Genomic DNA, 20182 nt, shown 5'->3' with positions numbered 1-20182 from the left:
GCGCGGGCAAAAAAAAAAAAAGAAAATGGCCAACCGAGAGCAATCTGCATGAACGCAATCCTCGAGGACACCATTTTATTTCTTTATTCAACAGCGCTATGATAGGCTATGGAGTAATTTAATTATTATCACAATAATGTACTTTAACAGGCAATGCCCTTTTTACAAACTTATGCAGCTAAACAGAATAGAAAATATTAGAATGATACAAAATTTAGAAATATAGGGTTGCTAAAACTCAATCGAGATAAGATATAACTAGATTGTTTAAAGAAAGTAGGAGGTATTTCGACAATCCCAGGACCTTTAGATATATCTAGATGATTTTGATAAGTATTTCAATTATACAACATTTTTTTAAATAAAATTAAAAATTTTCTTTACGTATGTAAATGAGATGAGCGATAATATATGTTTGCGAATTATAATTGGGCCTCTCACCCTATTGAGAGTTCGTGGATCTTTGAACTGTCTTTTCTCGACACCCCGTAGACGTCTTTCGCGAACAATTGTTTCCGGTCGTGCACCGCGCTGGCGAGAGGATTCGAGTCTCTTATTGCGATGGCGATAATGAAACCGAGAGCTAAAAGAGCGTAGTCGTAATATCGCGTTGTTTCGTCGCCTTGTGTTTCTCTATAGCGAGCGTTTCCAAGGCTCTGTTCGACGCTGGGCTGAATTAAATTGGCCCAGGAATTGAGTCGTGATTCTTGGGAGACAATAACATTTAGCCATTCGATGGATCTTGATACGTATTCGGGAATATCGGCCAAACGCAGTCAGAATCGACTTGTTCCGTTCCAAAGACGCTAGTTTCGCAAACGAGGAACCGTTCTCGCGAACATTTAAGCGAATTCGAGTGAAATTCGTGTAGGAAACGATAAATGAGAACAGTACGTTTCGTGACCAGTTTCAGAATTATTATCGAAATTATTTTGTGAAAATAAAAATATATACAGAACCGCCTTCCTTTGTATTCCGTACCATTCTGGCCCTATACTTTCCCTATGAATTATTTCCCAAGCCTGGACGTCTCTCGAGGATAACTGCGAAATTCTTAAGTCACGAAATGTTTTTTAATAATGTATTTTAACAGTCGGAACTTGGAACTCTCGGAACGTGCAGTGTTCTGTATAAAAAATGTACCGTTCCTGCCCGGTAGCAACTTAGAAAGAGGTCTTACGGCTTCGTGCTTTTTCGGAAACCTTGGAAGAAATTTTAATTCCTACTTTTAAACAAAATTGCATTCCGTACGAAATAAAAGAAACGTTAGTACATAAAATTAAGTTACGTACTTCCAAATTTTCAACTTTTCGTTTCACTTAAAAATTGTAAGACGATAAACTGTTTTTCTAAATTTTTCGAGAAACTATGCCTACGATAGAAATTTGTATAACTGTTCGTTGCTCGCGACACCGAAAATAAATGATTAACTGTCGTCCAAATACGAGTAACTCAGCAAACAGTATCGTATGAACAATCTGTACGTTCCACAACCATTCGACTAGAGTGTATGTGACTGACAATATTAATTCGCGAATTAGGAATTAATTCGCGCGATGTAGCTTGAAATACCATCAGCGCTAACGATACCCGATACGGATCGTGTCTAGCATAACTCCTTCTTGTAGGTACATTCTACGCCACATACTTTACGGCAGGGATGAAATATTCGCGCGTGCCATCGTTAACCTGCAGAATATTGAGTATAACTAGGGATGCATTAGGGAATTTGATCTTCGTAAAATCTTCCGCGTAACTTAATTTGTACGGTCGTCTGCTTTCCACGAAAATTGAGAAAAAAAAACGCGTCGCATTCCTGGTCAGAATCCTGCCATTCGCGACGTACGTCCATTATGTGCGACGTTAATCAGAGATACCCGCAGAGAAAATGACCGGCGTACGACGGACGAAAATATTATGAAACGCACGCAAATTCACGGGCACCGGACGTAAAAGCAGTATTGGGAATATTATATTTGTTGGGTGAGCGTGAAATATTAGAAATTTTATATAGAGGCAACGGGAAATATTATTTTACCGTCACACTGAAATACGATAAACGATGACCTACGATGCCATTAATATTTTTATTTCGGACGGTGGTTTGATAATGTTTTATCGCTAAGGGAAATATTAGAAAATTCAAATTCGACTAAATACAGAACCGTGTAGAATATTTTTAATGTAAAAGTGTGCTCAGAAAGAAGGTATTTTATATGTATCAAGTATGTAAATATACAATATAACAGTAACAAATAAATGAAATTCAATAGCAACCTCCAAGGCAGTTAATAAACATTTAATAAAAGCTCGTTAAATTCGAAAGTAATATAAAGAAACGGAATTTGTAAGTAGCATCGTTTCGAATATGGTCAGCCCACGACGAAACACTTCTTAATTTCTCTTGAGAACAATGTCCTTTAATAGTAGAGAACAGAATAAATTTTGTATTTTATAAATGTTTACAGAATAAACTAATGTCTATGGATTTTATAGTTTTATAGTCAGACAAAAGGAAGGGAATGACTGCATAGAAGAACTGTAGCAAGATACGAACCGAACAAGTAGTATTAGTCGAGCATTGATCAAACCGCATTAGAAATACAAATTAAATCAATTTGTACATTGGCGATCGAAAGTCTTGAGGCATCCACTATTTTAAACAAAAATTCTCGTCAATTCAAAATTGTTAACTGTTCATAAAAATCCACATTTTCTTAAATGTTTACTTTCGCAGAAACTAAAAGAGATATCGGTCTAAAATTTGGTGAATCTTTCTACAATCACAAGACCAATATTCAACCCAGTTTTCAAGGCTTTATAAATTTTCATTTTGTTCCATCTTAATAATATAATATAAAACGACTCGTTTCGAACATAATTTCAATACCTACGATCGAGTTTCGTTAAGAATGTGAATTTGAAGGCTTGTTTTCGGTACTTTGGCATGTATTTTTCGAATCGATTCTAACACCGAGTCACCAAAAATACGTTCACCCCTCGTGCACCCGACGAACCGTGCGAACGATATTGCAGACAAACAGTGGGGGCTCTAATCACATTTACATGTACATAACATGTTCTGATAATGATAACAATCGCGCAGCATATTGAAAATTAATTGCACAGAATACCGCGCGCGCAGCCTCGCGTCTGGCCTTTGAAGCAGGCCCGGTAGAGTGTAAACGCCGAACTTGCTGAAAATTAATTCGATCAGCCAAAGTTTCGGAGCGCGCGCGTTACGCGGTCTACTCGACGGAGCCGTTGCATGAATATTATTTATCAACGGTACCGTTTCGAGTAACGAAGCCGTCGAAATTGCCAGCGAGCGTGAAACGGGCCAATCGACGAACTGGAACGCGAAGAAGCAAAAGCTACGGGGAGCCAGCGAAACGAAGAACCACCGTCGACAAGAAGTTTTTCGCGCATTTAGTCACTTCATCACGTGCTTCTGCCTGACCCAAATTCGCTATCAATTAACCCTGAATAATTTATCAACGGTCCGCGAGCGCGACCCCGTAACCACGACCTGGAATTTCGAAACGATGCACCGTGGTCCGAAAATTCATTCGCGACTAAAGCAACTGCACCGATTACCGGCGAAAATAATTAGAATATTTTCATCGTAACAGATATCGAAATTGCTAAATGTAATATTAAAACCGCCAGTTTGGAAATAATCCCGTAACAATAAAAATAAATGTATTTCGACGGTGAAACGAGCCGAAGCAAAGCCAGGCTCGACGTAAACAGTAAGAACAATGGACGCGTCGCGATGCAATTTTCGGTTCGAAGCGAGATATAAAAGCAAGGAATAAAGCTCATAACAAACACTTGGAGCCGGGATTTAATCCAATTATTAATAATTGTGCCAGCAATAAGTCATTCAGCGTTCAACGGAACGCAAAGCTGCTCCGTGTAGAGAAACGCTCAGAATATTGGTCTACCATTTATATTATAATACGAGTTCTCCCTTTAAAGCACGGCGCTGAATCTGCTTAATTATTACACGTGTAAGTACTGTTTAACAATGTGATTCGACCAACAGGAAACGCGATCTACAATTACGACGTGCTCGCAGAAACGACGCACTTAATGCGTTGTCACTTTCGTCTTCGCGTGGGAGTTTTAACGAGCAAGAAAAATCCAGTAAGGAAAAAAAAAGAAAAGAGAAAATTTTTTACTAAAGGATCGAGGGAAAGTGAAATAGAAAAAATTTTGCCTGACGATATCTTTGATGTTTCATAATCTTTTTGAGAAACCTTTTGAGAGATTTTAAAACTAGCCTTCCTTTAGGAGAAAATTGACATAGAAATTAATTGGGACGCGGTTAATTGAAATACGGTTCAACGGTTCCTGTTATATAGACGTCATGTTTGTAGATAAAATATACGCGTAACAATTTATAATAAAAAAAATATAACCTTGTTTTTCATTATGCGCATCGTGCACAAATCCCACAAAAACCTGTTAATCGATCCGTAACGTTGAAAGTGGCGATTATTAATTAAGCGCGTGCGAACGCTCGTACCAAAAAGCTTCGTCTGTTCACTTTTAATTTATACTTTCAAGAGAAGTAACCTATTTTCAGATTGTATCGCGCGTTTGTTAATCGAGTCCTCGGTTGCCCTAGATAACAAACCTTGCGCAAACAAATTTCATTCTCCGTTTTCTATTTATATTTTTTTATTAGCGATCGCTTCCTCTGGAACGTTGCCACCGTATTTTCGGGCATTTTCTATTCTTTATCACTTTTGCGTAGTTTCGATGGGTTACCTTCCATCGTGGCTCTAAATTGATCTTTTGAAACGGATTCGGGGCTTCGTCGAGGCTCGTTTCTCAGACTCAGATAACCGGAATGACATTTTTCAAGCCACCGACGAAGTCCTATCGCTATCACGGTCATTTCCAGAAGCAAAATTAATGTTTCTCGCTTGTCTCGGTTCAAATTCGTATTTAAAGAAGTTCCATGTACGAAAAGGACAGTTTTAACCTTACTCGAATCATCTTTAAAAATCGAAATTAAGAAGGTCTAGAGGAATTTTCAGGGTAAATATTTTGAAAATAAACCTAACTCCAAACCAATACCAACCCCTTGACGTACGATTTAATTTCAAACAATTTTTCGATACCATTTAATTTTGTTTAAATTTTTTCGTAGGAGAAACGACCGCGAAAAAGAACTTGTTTCACGAATACTTCACGAATGTAAAAATGTCGTTGACTTTAATATGCAAGACTCGATGGCAAATTGGTGATCGTGAAACGTGATTTACACGTGAAGATTTAATTTCTGTTTGCTGAATCGAGTAAACTCACAATCAGTCCTGCGCTGCTAAAGTTCGCTTCATGCTGAGGTGTCAAATGGTTTTGCGTGGTTTAACGTTCGTTGCGTTGTTTGCAACCAACTCGTATTATTAATCCAATTTAGCGAAGTTTCTTTTTTTGGAAAGGATCGAATTAATTTCGCGTGGATTCGAAGAACGCGAATTTCATGGTAACGGCGAGAACGGCGTTTGAATGTTTATAATTAAACACGGACCGGCGTCTCTGGGAGCATTTTTTCAAAGCGAGCGCGTATTTCTGATAGCACTTTTTGCAAATTGGAGTGTCCCTTTCGTTTTCCGTGGCAGCTTTTTTACGTTTCATTTGGACGTAATTAAGTTGTCGAGCACGGAGGAATTAAGCACAGACGGAGACTGCTTGTGATGAAATTTAATGGAATTTCATCCGCTCGAATACATAACGATATATCTATTCTCGAACGGACATTTTTATTCGACGCGTTTCTTAAGCGAGCATAGACGAATATAAAACGAATAAAAAAAGAATTATATTCCCAATCTCACCTTAACTAAAATAAAAGAAAGAACTGTAGAATTTAGAACTCTAGTTTTACAGCAAATAAATGTGGATATAATTTAGTACAATTAACCAAATACTCTCTATTTTCCTACATTTTTTAACTTTTTAAGTTTTGAGTAAAAATTAACCAGGCAGCCGTCAATATTTGCGGTTGCCATTTCGCGATCCAAATCATGTTGACACGGAATATTGTCGCGACGAGACATGTAACTCGATGATAAAACGACGATCAAGATCCCGTGCTCGAGTATACCATATTGCGAAATTTCTTCTTCACGGGCTGATATTCCCGCTACGAAGTTGTCAAACGCAGACGAAGAAGAGCAAAGTATCTGCTCGAAGTGGCCGTTACGTTGTTGATGCACTCGCGAAATTTCGATCACGGTATCGATCGTACGAGCCGTATACGCGAACTGTCATTTCTCGAAGCGAAACCACCGTTCCGCCCGGAACGATACGATAATTACACGTTTCGAACGATCGCGAATTCCAACTTTGCTTCGAGCCAACAATTTTTCATTCTAGTTCGACGCATTGGAAGAATCAATTTCTCAATTTTCCTTTACAGTCCTGTTTACTGAGATTTATTAGATAAGCGAAATAGTATATTCGAACGCCAAAATTTCTCTATTCCCACAAATTCTCGCGCAATAAAATTATAAGACATTATCACCTAACTTGATTCAGGAATTAAATCCCCTCCCCCCAGAGAAAATTCTCTGTTGGAAATTCTCTTTGTCTCGGGACTCACTGGGCTTAATAATTCGCGGATCCAACTGCTATTCTTAGCGGTTTCATGAATTGTTGCCTGGCCATTAAGTCGCCACTTTTAGCAATTTAGTTCGTTCCTGGCATTACAACGGTCGTCGTCTTTATTTCAAGAGCATTAAACGTGGTCTTGGAGTTAAACGAAATTCGTTTAAAGGTTCCAGCCGGTTCGTACCAAGTATCGTGAACGTTATGCGAATTTCGAGCTCGTAACGCGCGTCGCGGGACTTCCTTGTCATCTTCGAGTCGAGATAAATATTTAACAGATGGCACGACTGGGTACAGTATTTTCATTAAACGTCTGGATTATCGAGAACGCGAATAAACGTGTTTGCTCGCGGCAGTCGAACGTAGAAATTAACAAAAGCATTAACTTATTGAAAAAATTAACGATAGATTAACGATTTAAAATACAAAGTCTGCGTGCTGGTGATTCCCAACCTTTTTTGTTCTATAAATGAATAAACGACAGCTTACGAAAACTTTTCAATTTATTTTATAATATCTGCACGAAATGCATCTGAAAGCGTATAATAATATAACAACGTACAGCACCGAACAAACGCTTATGTTTTCATAGTATTGTTTCGCTGTTAATAAATCGACGAAACGACATACAGTGGATAATAAACAAATAATCGTTCAGCTAAATTGATTGAATTATAACGTACAGTATTTAATCGCGAAATTTAATTTAAATGGAGTATTTGTTAATATTAATAGACTGTGCGTATTGTGCTGTTGGCGATAAATATTCCTCGGATTTAAGAACGCCCGCTCGAAGCTCTCTTTTGGATCGAAACGGTAAAACGGGGAAGGTAAAAGTCACATCGCTTGGTTAACAAATTCTGAACGCTGGGGGCGGATTTCGTGCAGCAGAACACGTTACAGCCAAACTTTCTGGCACTTTGTTAAGACCTGGCTATCCCCAGTTCGTCCCTGAATCTCGAATTCATGGTATCGTTGGAGAGGCAGACGAAAGTCGTTCGGCAGGTGACGTGATACGCGTGTGCAACTCTGGGATGAAATCGTGTAAAGAAGAATAGATTCGATATCCTCGGTCGCGAATTCTATCATTAACTTAAACATCGTTCAAGAATGCAGAGAAGACTCGCGAGCGTCTCGTTCCAAAGAATTCCTCGCCATTATCGAAGCCAAAAAATAATACAAAACGACCTGCATCACCGAGCACGTAGAACGTGTTTCGAAATATTGAAATTGATCCAATTTTCGAACAGAAACGGAGATCCATACACGGGAAATTGATTCGTTTTAGGGATTCGGTGTCGTCTCGAGGCTTCGTTCGGTTCGATAGCTTTTAAAGGATATTTTCCACTGGTTTGGCCGAGAAAAAAAAATACTTGGCACTTTATGGAATCTTCGAAATCGTTTTGATTCGTTCCACAGCCGGTAATTCCTTCTTTGTCGCGGTTTTTACTATTTCTTTTTTTTTTTTTAATTTAAACGTACGTTCGTAAAATGGAGCCAGAATACCGTTCGAGTACAGGCCAATTCTTTCCTTTTCTCCTTCGAAACGTTCCTCCGTTCCTTTTGTTTTCCATTCCCGGAATCCGAGAGCCGCCAAGAATTCCAGCAAAGTCGCGGGGCAAAGGCGAGCGTAATTGGTTTTCTTGTTCGTCGCCTTCATTTGCACTTGGTCGTTATTATTTTCTGCAAAACGCTGCGTCGCGGCGCGAGCGCGACACCAAAGATACGCAAACCACTTGACACGTAACCGGAACGCGGTTCTTCAATAACATCGACACAGACCAATTACCGTGTCGCTCTAGTTGCATCGACTCCCACGACAATCAGCGAACAGTCCCTTCGAAAATACATTTTATTCCATTTTTCGATTACGCGATATTTGGGCACGCCTGGATCGCGAAAGGATTCTCTGAGATTTATTTTCCTTCTGAAACTTATTCGAAATTGTGATCAAAGCGTAGCGAGTTTCAACTTACAGGATGCCCAGGAAGGATCTGCTGTTTTAATTCTTCTTTCGATGTAATCATTGTATTTATTAATTTTCTTTTCACCTCATAGGTATGCTGCATCATCATGGCGCATCACATAGGTAGGACAAACTATAGATAAACATGCAGATGTTTATGCAAATACATATGTTTCAAAGGATCAGAGTACCACATGGGCATCAGCGCGAGTCAAACAACTTGAAATCGTATTCAATTATATCTTCATCCGACAAATTTTCGAACAAAATAAGAGCAAATATTATTCTACTTATTCTTGGACACTTTGTGTACGGATCGAGGCAACAGTAATTTGAACGAAAATTATTAGGCACGAATCGAAAATTTTTGTTCGTTGTTTTCGAGGAAAATTAGCCCAACACTGGACACGAATGCGAGGCAAGGGGGAAACCCTTTATTTTCCGCTCTCCTTTTTCCCCTGTCTTAAGAACATGTAATTACGCAGCCAATGTTCCTTCAGGTCCAATTTTCCAACAGTAGAGAAACGGCCAGCGGCCGCACGATGGGCATTTATTGTTCTTTTTGGTATACCTCCCTGGCTGGAAAAAGATTCACTGTTACACGTCTTACTCTTTCTCGTTTCTTTTGTATCCCACTGGGACGATAATGGACAAGGGGAACGAAAAAGAATCGGCTGTGCACTCGCCGCTGCATTTCAGCTTCAATTACCGCGGTTAATAACTCACGGATGATTCGATCTCTCGCGGTATCCGAGAAAAAACATTTTTATTCCCTCCGACGACAATTCCTCCTTTTTAATATCGTGCAGAGTCCATACTTCGGTGAACGATAAAAGCGATAATGTTCTCGATCGTAGATTTTGGAAATGTATTCGATAAGATTCCAACCCTCAAAGTTAAACAGTCGATTACCCTCGGTCCTAACTCGCCATGAATACCTAATTCGAAGAAGGAAATTCGATCGTTTCCCATTACAGTCTCCGAAAAGGTTTCCGATTTCCCCTAGCTTCTTTTTCTCGACTTGGCTCCGATACCACGAGCCCGTTGTCTCGTGCCCTCGCATCGAGGCGACGGAGAAACAAGGAGAAACAACGGATACGGGGTAGTCGAGAAAGCTACCGGATTGAATCTCATAAAATATTTATCCATGGAAAGGTGATATAGTTTCCTGGCCGACTTTTCCGTCGATCGAACCCCTCTCGTGTCAGTTTTCTGTATCGTTATCCCGTTTTCTCTTCTATTTCCCGTGTCCTTTCCTCCCACGTTCTTTCCCCGGGACACGTACGCGCTCCGTGGTGTCGGATATTCGAACCCCGTGTCGTTTACAGAGAAGCTACGGGGCCGCCGCGTGTTCCTTGCGCGTGATTTCAAATGCTCACGTCGGACCACCTTCTCGTATCGAACGTGTACCTTAGCACAGTAATACGTTACGAGACCTTACATGTGTATTCATGCCGGAACCAGCGTCGCTTTCCAGTTTACGATACACGTACAGCGTCCGCCAGTTGTAGACAACGACGATCCCCGGGAAATTCTCATAACTCCGTCGTCGCTTGAGAAATTCTTATGGTTTTAGTGCGCGGAGTCGCGCAGCTTACGAATTGCCCCGCGATTCTCGTTGGAATTTGTATACGAATCTCGAAAACTCTTTATTACGATACCGAGAAAGCTCCTTCGCGACGCAGTTAATTCGATCCCGTAACTTTACGCGCAAGAGTTTCAGTAATTTTTGAAATACTTCATTGTTATTTACAAATATAAGTTTACAACTGTAGTAGTTCCTGATCTACTGATCCACAGAGGTAAAATTTTTCTGAAATTTCATAATATTTCGTAATTTCCATTAATATTTAAAAACAAAATTGCAAAGTATATTCATCGAAATTGATATGTATTATGAAACAAATGCTCATTGTCGTGACAATTGTCGTATTGTCGAGTGTGGCAGTAAGATGGTAAAGGTTACTTTCTTAAATTTAAGTAAGTTCAGTGAATTCAGTTAAGTACTTTGGAGGGTTTTAATCCTTCATACTATTAATATTCGAAAAAAATAAAGAACGCGTCCTAAGCTGGCAGACAATAACAAAATTCGAGGAGCAGAAGTAAAGCCGAACACGTGGCCATGAATTGTTCGTCCCAAATTAAACACGACGAGAACGATACGGCGCGGACGAACGGGTAAGATACATATTTACGAGGGAGGGGCGGGCGTCCCGACGGACGATTCTGAACCGTCGCCGCGATAAAAGGGGGGAAAATAGTTAAGAAGTGTCCCCGGGGCGAGACAAGGAAGAGTCCTCGGGGATCCCGTCTAGTCTAGAACCGTTTCTCGTGGACACAAGCTTTCCCGAGACGTCTCGTCTGTCTCTCGTTTCCTTCAGCCCCTTCGTGTTTCGTCTTTTTCCGCGCCTAGGGCCACGTGTACTCGGCGCAACGACAACACTCGGTGGTCAACTTGTTTCCGCGCTTTGCGGAAACGACCGGTTTACCGGAAGGCAGCCGACGACGCCTCGACGCTCTCTCGTTTCGCGTGAAATATTAAAGGCTCGTCACCGTTGGAACGTTCCACGAAACGATGGACGCAATAATCTACGGGGCGGTCGTTTCAAACGCGCCACGGGAAACGCCTCCCCGCTCACGGAATAAACGATTCCCGGGCCTTTGTGACACCGTCGACGAATCGCTCGTAATCTTGATCCTTCGACGCCGCGAGCAACGGCGAAGGAAATCCGATTGGATTTGATTTCGAGGACCGTGGAAAATTCGATCTAATGGGAATTTTATTTGGGGAAAAATAAGTCCTCTAGATTTTTTCCCCCCCCAGACCTTTAGACGATCGAGTAATTTTATTTCACGCGAGGCATTCGATGGGATCTAAATTGTTTCAACCCTTAGTCTCGCACGCGAATTCATAAAGCCATCTTTCTCTTCCACTTAGATTCTTTAAAACAAAGATATGTGGGTGACGGAAAAATCGCGAAGAGATTCATTGCTTCGGAGCATCGACATAGCGATAGCCAAAAACCGTACACATAGGCTAGCCGTTAAGACGTGTGCGAAAGTCACCCACCGGTGTCAACGGCATAGGTGATAAACACTGCCGAAAGGCGAGCGACCGCGAGTGCGAGAGTGAGAGAGAGAGAGCCTACGCGTGAGAGAGAGAAAGTGTAAAGGGCAATAGTCGCCGAAATCAGTGTGATAACGAATGTGTGCGAGAACCTGTATATAAGCAAGCGAACGATAAAAGACAAGACAGAGTGCATTATGCGAGGGAGACATATAGAGAGAGATTGTGAAATAAAAACCTGTGTGCACCGAGATTACGAGGGATAATTCTCTTAACCGATATTCCGAAACCATATCCCTACAGATATAAAATAAAATAGTAAATTATTCGTAGAATTTCGTTCATAACGATTCTATTGAATGTTTTTGACGTAACCGACGATGATTCGTGAAATTTCGTTTGTTTTGATAGCCAGTCAGCCTCTATTTAACAATGCTAACACAATTTCAATTAAGCTGATTAAATGAGCTGTCGAAATTTGGATATACAGTCAACGAGAGCTAATTGGCTCTGCGGATCCGGACTGAGCATAGAATGCGATCGATGGGGAATCGATGGTTTTGCATTCTAACGTTTCGGAGCGGCGAGCTCTTAACGTTACCACGTTATAATAATTTTCGTACAGTTTCGAGAGTTGATTTGCTTCGCGTGGTAATTCGGTGGGACCCGCGGCGCGCAACGATGCAAAGAAAGTTAAGAAAGTTCACGAGACGTGTAACGTCTCGACGAACAGCTTCGTATAGGTGTACGTATCGGGAAACACATTTTCCAAACTCGCAAACTAGTTCACCGCTATTGCGTTTCAAGGTACACGCTGCGTCGTTGCTAATCACGGTTTATCACCCTCGCTGGTAACTTCGAAATAAGTTTTCGGATAATGTCTTTGTTAACATGAAAACTTAACCGCGTTGATTCCGTGTTTGCGCACTCGATTGTGTCGAATTTTCCGGAAGACGAAAACGACGGAAACGCCGAGTTCGAACAACGATAATTACGAATCCTGAACATTTTGAACTTCTATTTACGCAACGAGACCACGTAAAAATATATATCACCACGCAATAACGAAGTATCATTTCTGTAGATTGATTATTGGAAAATTCATTGGTTAGGAACGTTTTTTTTCTCTATGATTTCCGATAATCGACCTCCTACTGGTATTTGGTATGTTTTGATATTGGATACTTTGCAAACGTGCCTTGAAATATATACATAGAAACTTTAAACGCGTACGTACGGATAATTTTAAATTGCTCTGTCGCCAGTCTAGATCGGGTTTCGATTTTAGTTGTTTTAGAATGCTTTTCGTTTCGCCTCTATTTTCAATTAGTTTTAATTTTGAATAGCCAGAATGAGGTTGTTTGGCACACGAAACTTGCTATACGAATGCCCGGGGTAGCCGAGTTTGGCGCAGATTATTTGCGCGCAAGTACAAACTCAACGACGACTAGTTTCTATAACTTTATTCTACAAACGAGCACAAGTACCTCAAACTTGCTGTGCGCCTGTTGAATCGAATATTAGACTATCAAATGTTCAATGGAGTTTTCGAGGATTGGGTCCAGAATTGCGTTTTATTTATCCATAAAACTGCACACGGAGAGCTGAGTTTTAATAATTTACTCGCGTACCCTTTTCTCGAAGTATCGCGTATAAAATCGCGTTGAGAATTAATTTACTATCAACTTAATTTATTATCGTTCTTTTCTCCAATTGTACGCGGTCATTAATTATCGATATATTCAAATGCATTTGTCAGTGTTCATTCGTGTCCCATGCACCGTGCTCGTTTGATTCGCTGTCTGTGAAACCTCTATTCAGAGTTTAAACAAATAGTTAACTTTCCGTTTCATTGTCCCGCGGTCCAATAAAATCAAGTTCGCTGCATTTCAGGATGTTAATGAATAATACTCGTATAGAAACATCTATGAAATATCGCGCTCTTTTAGTACGGGAATTACCCCTTGTCTTTCCGTTTGTGTCACGGCGGCGCGCCGCAGAATATCTTCCGTAATTTTATATGCATGTACCTGTGTAACCGCGATCAAGACGTCGGTTCATTTTTCACGCGGAACAATGGGGAGAAAATAACGGAAAAAGAACCGCAGTCCCGGGCTATTCGAGGAAAAACGAGACAGAATCACAAATTTCAAATGTAATTAAAAAAGAGTCGAGTCAATAGCAATTAAAAATGTTAACACGAGCGTATGCGATTATTAAGAACAGTAGCGATTAATTTATTATTTCCTCGAAAGTGGAAGGCGAAGATTTCTGGAAGAGGTCAGTTATTTTTATATTACAGGAAATAGTCGTGAGATGAGGTACAAAATAAAAATAGTTTAGTGGTGCATTAAAAACTTGGAGAATAAAGACGTTGAAAGAGATTTTTTTGTTTCTCAGTAACTTCTTTCCTGACTCGATTTTCCGTCGAAAAGCATAAAGAATTTGTTTAAAAAAACACTTCCTTGTATCTTCGATAATTTCTAAGATAGCGTTATGTGGTGAAACTTTGGAGAGCAGTCTCGCCCTTTACACTTTAGTCACCACCGCTAAAGAAGCGTGTATCCCTTATTTTTTGCCGCTCCATAAACCAGCAAAGTTTCATAAAAATCGGGGAGAAACACTTCGTGGATGTTCCTTGTTAGTGCCTCTGAATGAAATTACATGCTTTTACAATTTCTGAGCTGAAAAATTGCTTAAAAAGAAGGGTTTCCGCTAGAAAAATTATTTATGGCACCGGAGCTCTTTGTAAGAGAAGGATGCTGACAGGGACGAATCTTTTTTAAGTAATTGCAAAAAGTTGCCTGAAGGGAACGGATTTTTCTTTGCGTAATTATAAAAATCCTTTTAATTATTTTTAAACGCATTCGATACTTGTCTTTCGAAGTTGTATTATATAACGTTTCGGATGAATTTAAATGTTGTATTTTCGAGTCCATGTTCCTGTCAATTTTTTGTTATTTAATTATTCAACTCCGTTTAGGTTTCGCTGGTTTATATCCAAGGTATCGATTTCCGTTTAAAATCGATGATCGAATAATAATAGCTCCGGATATTCCAGAAACAACACGAGTCGGATCGGTCGAAAATATACTGCAAGGTTTGCAAGTTGAACGAAAGAATTATCGATTACTTACATATGACGATGAGGTGAGCGTTGGCACGGATCGGTTTGGTACGTAAAAATGGTCCAACTTGGCATTGGTATTCGCCATCATCCATCACAGAAGCATTGGTAATTCTCAGATTGTAGATACCGGCGTTTTGATCCCCTATTAGCCTCAGCCTCGGGTGTCCAACAATTTCTCCGGCTGCAATACAAGCACACAGTATGTAGATTTTATTTATTTAATCAAATATTATTGTATTAGTTTTGAACGACTCGAAACTCCGACGCGAAGAGCAATAGACTCATTTTCCGCATTTGTTTATTTTCCAGAATTTTGGTTTATATAACAATAATTTCGAGAACATTAAGTGCAATTTTAGTATCGAAAATTCATTCTGTAGTTCCAACTTTGGTAAATTTTTTCTTTACGATACATACATTGACAATTGCTTGAAACAATGTGATATTACTTTATTCTATCCTTGTTCAAGTATAATTCGACGAAGTTTATGCGAATATTGAAGGATGCTACGTATCGCTAAAATTTCGCATTTGTAGCATGTTGTACCAGGAGCCCATTTTTCACATTTAACGAGGAATGAAGTCGTTGTCCAAAGCCCCGATTAATGAGAAAATAGCAGAAAAGAACAATCGTGGACTTATATTCAACTCTGATCCTTTTATGACAAAAACAAGGGTTGTTACAGTCATAACGAGAACAATTGAAAGAGGATATTACTTTAGCCGAGACGCGTCTGCAGAATTTCGCGTAAAACTGTCGTACACTTTTATTCATTTAATTTTTATATCAACTTCGCCTTTGTTAATTCAATCGTCTCTCGAGCGAACCGTTTCGAAGACGTTCGACGAGGATGCGATAATAAATGTTTTTAAAAGACGACCGATACGAGTCCTCCGTTCCTTTTAAATTTTATTTTTGTAAAATATTCGAAATAATATTATCTTCCAGCTTCCTCGTCTTCGAAAATTTTATTTCTCTCAGAATTCTGTTTGCGATAAATCGATAGAATTTGTATATTTTAGTTCGAACGGATTCAGGGAGTGCTAGCGATGATAAATTTTAACAGCGACGCGAAACATTGTGATCTTTTAATATCCGTGGGCTTGTAAATGCTCGCGGTAAAAGGTTTCAGAGAAAAATCATAACTACGATGCATTAAGGTCGTATCGTAACTCAAAGACACACCGTAAACTAAACGAACGTAGCTTCTATAAAGGGTGAAGGCACATGTTTGCCAGGAAATACTGCAACGAGCTGCCATTTGCTTTTCGATAAGAGCAGTGATGTATGCAAAATCGATAGAGCGGACGGTTTCATCGCAGTCATTACCTTCTGTCAACCTTGCCTTTTACTAAAAATTTACTCCGCCACGGCAAACGGTCGTTAATCGAACTGCTAACTATCTGTCCTGTGTGTCCGGTAATCAACCAATCGATGCGAAGAAATCAAGTATTTGTATATTACAGTGCAATTTTAATGGTTTCGTAATGACTGGGTCAGGAGATAATTTCGAACTAATAACTTATAAGGTAAACTTTGGAAGGTTAAATGGAATCGTTAATAAATTGGTACATCTTTGTGAAAGCCTGGAACCGTAGTAATTTTCTAATTGATGCGCGCACGAAAGGACTCGAAAGCACATCGTATTTGTTAGAGAGACAAACTGACGCAGCGTTACAAATAAGGATCGAGTACGATTCATGGTGGACGGAATGGCCTTGAGCGTCCAATTTATTTAGCTTCGGTCACGGAGTGGATGTGGTGTATCGGAGACAGTGAAAATGATCGGTCTTTGGTCAGACACGTTTCGCGACCAACGCCATGGGAACTTTATTCACACGTTGCTGAAATTAACGGCAGCTTTAAATATAAATACTAGAAATTTCAGACATTTTTAAGAACGGATAGTATGAATATAAATGTACAAATGTGTCAGCTAAAATATATTTTTGGTTAGTTATTTCAAGTACCGATGAAATTATCTTCTCGGTTGTCATTTTGGGCATCTTGGAGAGCACCTAATTATACGTTGCACGACGCTAGAAAATTTAGGTCATGAAGTGGTGGAAAAGTGCGGTTAATAAAGGTTTCGATGGTCGAGGGTCTAATTATTCTTCTTTTATATCACTGTCGTTCTCGTACGAGGTCGTCGGTGATTCCGAATGCGAATCAAATAATGCGACGAGACCTGAAAACCGTGACACTGACGAGGGAGGCTTTTGTGGTTCCGGACGCTTTTGTGAAAAATATGGTGACGTCACGCCACAGTCCCCGGAGAGGGATTAAACCGTTCTAAAATATCGAGCAGAAGAGAAAGTGAGATAGTTCCGCTCCATTAATATTGCAAGTACTAATGACCCTCTTTAAGGGAGAGAGACGAAGTTATTAAATGAACTTTTCAAGATTCCCTAATAAGAAGCGGAGAATCCGAGGGATATTCTTGCTGGTTTCACTAAATCTGCATTCCACTTCAACCATCACGGAAGTAGGAAAGTTGATAATTACTTACGATTCATACAAAATTATCGAAACCATTTCGAACTCGGTCTAATGATACTTGCCAAATTATTCGATCCGAAATACGACGAAATCTGTTTAGGAAAGTCTCTTCCTTCCTTATAGAGCAAATAAAAGAAATAAAATTTTGAAAACTTAAAAAAATTGATATTCTTCTGTTGCATCTAATTTTTAAACGATTTCAATCGGGTCTATAAACGCAATTGCACAGATAAAAATTATTTTTAGCCACAGAGCATTGCAAATGTAAGCTCGTTTTATAAAGAAAAGAATACTCGTCATTGCCATTCAAAACGTTTTCTCAAAACGGCTGAAAATTTCTGAATTAGCTTTGTTCCGTATGCGTCAATCAGCGAAATTCGTTCAAACATTTATCGGTTAATAAAGCCAGTAAATAAGCATAGCGCGCGTTAAATGACTTTCGTACGGACGATGTGCTCTGTGCAGCATTGAAACGGGTCTCTGGGGTTGCCTCAGACACCAAGTTGAGCTCGTGAGTTATTAAAAAGGATAGAAAGCAAAGTTAACCGCGTAATTTATGTTTGATCGCCGACGGGGAATCTCCGGAACGTGTATTTGTTTAATGTGTTTGGTCAACTGCTCACAATTTACTGGAATACGCGTGTGCATGAACGTTCGCGACTATCTGATGCTGACATTGATGTTCACCTATCGGCTAATATCCGTGACATGTTGGTTGATCTTTCGTGGATGATTGATGCCTCTATATGCTCGCGAGTGGTGTTTCCATAGGATAGAGAAGTTCGCTAAATTTTCTCTGACAGTGAATATATTGTGCTAGGATATTTGGAAACGATTATGGGTAACTGTTCAAAAGTCTCGGTGGAACTCTGATGAACGCAACCGCGCCGATCGCGCGAGAGAACTACGCTGGTCGAATTTTGCGTTGACCAAAGCGGAAACGATGCCACAGGCAACGAACAGGCTCACGTACTTGAGAGTTCGAGAAAAAAAATAGTTTGGAACACTTGGCGCGAGCGGCTTATAGTTCATTCGTAACGCAAATCCATTTTTTGGTGTCATAATACGGGATGAGAGGATGAATCGCCCCTCGAAAAATATGCAGATCTCTTTCATCTCGTGGAATATTTCCCAACGAGTGGAATATCTCTGATAAGTAATAGTGAAAAAACGTTTATACAAAAGTTGCCTCCACAAAGCTGCGCGCAAATAATTATCGAAAGCTGCCGCTGAAAAACAACTCGGAAAGCACCGGTTTTTCGATAATTATTTGTTGGCGGAGTTATAGATATGAAAGAGGGTGCAACTTTTGTTGAAACTTGTTTTCGACATCACGGGGGAATATTCCACGAGATAGAAAAATATGGGTTTTTATCCAGGGGCGACTTCATCCTTTCAAAATTTTGTTACGAAACACGCGATAAAGAGATTTCAAACGAACCAGTTATCTACAAATTTTGAACTACCATTTTCACTGGAATTATAGCTACTTGTTCGATAAAATTTAATGTTTACTCGACATTTCGTCAGTTGAGATTTTTTAATTTCTCGAGTTTACGCTAGGTTATGTTACGAGAATAGAAATAAATAATCGATGCACTTACTTTGTTGTATGACGTAAGCAAAGCCATCTTTAACCCACTGCACAATGCCGACTCTGTTTCCTACCTCGCAAGGTATCGTTACTTCACCACCTTCCACGACCGAGCTGTTTCGTGGCCTGACTCGAAAGTACTGGCCTCCTTCACCTGAAACACAATTGCAGATAACAATTAAAATTAATACCGCAAAAAGATAGCTGCAATAAGCAGTTAGGCACTTAACGACCGCGTACGAATTAACTTTGGGCACCCAGTCGCTAGATAATCAAGCGAAATTATGCTTAGTGTCTAAAACAAAAGGAATAATATTTAAATATATTTTCGTACCGGTAATTCTGGAAATTTGATTTTTCTCCGAATTCTAAATATCTTTTGCTTCGCTTGATAATAACTAGAAAATGTATTTAACGAAACAAAATATTCTAAGCAATATTTTGAACGTTGTAAATTTGTAGTTATTATACGAAGCTCCTGAAAATACGTTTGCGTCAAATTTCAAACAAAAATGGAAGAATATTTTAGTTTATGGCCGCAAAGTATTCGCGAACGTAGCGACACCGCTTCTGCGAAATGAAGCCGTAAAAGCGTAAGTAAACATGGCGATGTTGAATCCAGAGAAATGTTCGCGAGAGCACTGTGCCCCTTTCAATGTAAACATTTAAAGGAGATCGAATATAAAAGAAGAGAAAGTTTTTAATGGCACGGCGCGCGTTGCAAGTCAGACTCATTGAGATGGAAACTCACAAACGGATATCAAAAGACACAGAATAAAAGAATAAAATTACCGCACGGAAGTCCGCAATTAATTCTGTAAGGTTTCTCGAGCTATTCCTCACGAAGACTCTACAACAGATCGGGGACGAAGAGACACTTTAATCCATTCGATAGTTTCGAAAGAACACTATGTGAAATAAGTGTTATTGCAATACGACAGGGATCACGTTACTAGAAAATTCCACAAAGAAAATTTGAAAATATTATCAGACACTTTTAACAACCCAATGCAATTGTTAGATCGTAGTGTTTTAAACAGACACTACTCAGCAAACGTTCAGCAAATATTATTAACTATACTCTGTAGTTCTCATTGTAAACTATATAACCTAAAATTTGTTCCGGTACTTATTTTTGTAACCTTGCTAAGATACAAAAATCCTATCCAAATTAGTTCTCTCAACACCTCAACCTGAGAATTAATTTTTCTAGTTCCATAGTAGGAAATGCACCCATATATAGGTGGAATGGGAATCTAAGTGTTAAGAAGTGATACAGAAAAAGAATTATCCAAAAATATGAA

At 39.5% G+C, this 20182-nt stretch overlaps 1 protein-coding gene across 3 annotated transcripts in view; it reads right to left on the bottom strand.

Annotated features, from left to right (window-relative positions):
• The window catches only part of Sns (sticks and stones), a 574205-nt gene that overhangs the window by 67097 nt on the left and 486926 nt on the right, over nt 1-20182 (bottom strand). For all 3 annotated transcript variants that reach the window (XM_076776528.1, XM_076776527.1, XM_076776529.1), the window contains exons 2-3: nt 18889-19032; nt 14792-14965 (exon numbers count right to left, since the gene is read on the bottom strand). In XM_076776528.1, the coding sequence (XP_076632643.1) occupies nt 14792-14965; nt 18889-19032 (318 nt within the window). The remainder of the gene's footprint in view (nt 1-14791; nt 14966-18888; nt 19033-20182) is intronic.

The sequence above is a fragment of the Colletes latitarsis genome, chromosome 11 (assembly GCF_051014445.1).
Source record: "Colletes latitarsis isolate SP2378_abdomen chromosome 11, iyColLati1, whole genome shotgun sequence".
Lineage (NCBI taxonomy): Eukaryota > Metazoa > Arthropoda > Insecta > Hymenoptera > Colletidae > Colletes > Colletes latitarsis.
The sequence above is the reverse complement of the archived record's forward strand: the minus strand, read 5'-3'. Positions and strand labels throughout refer to the sequence as shown.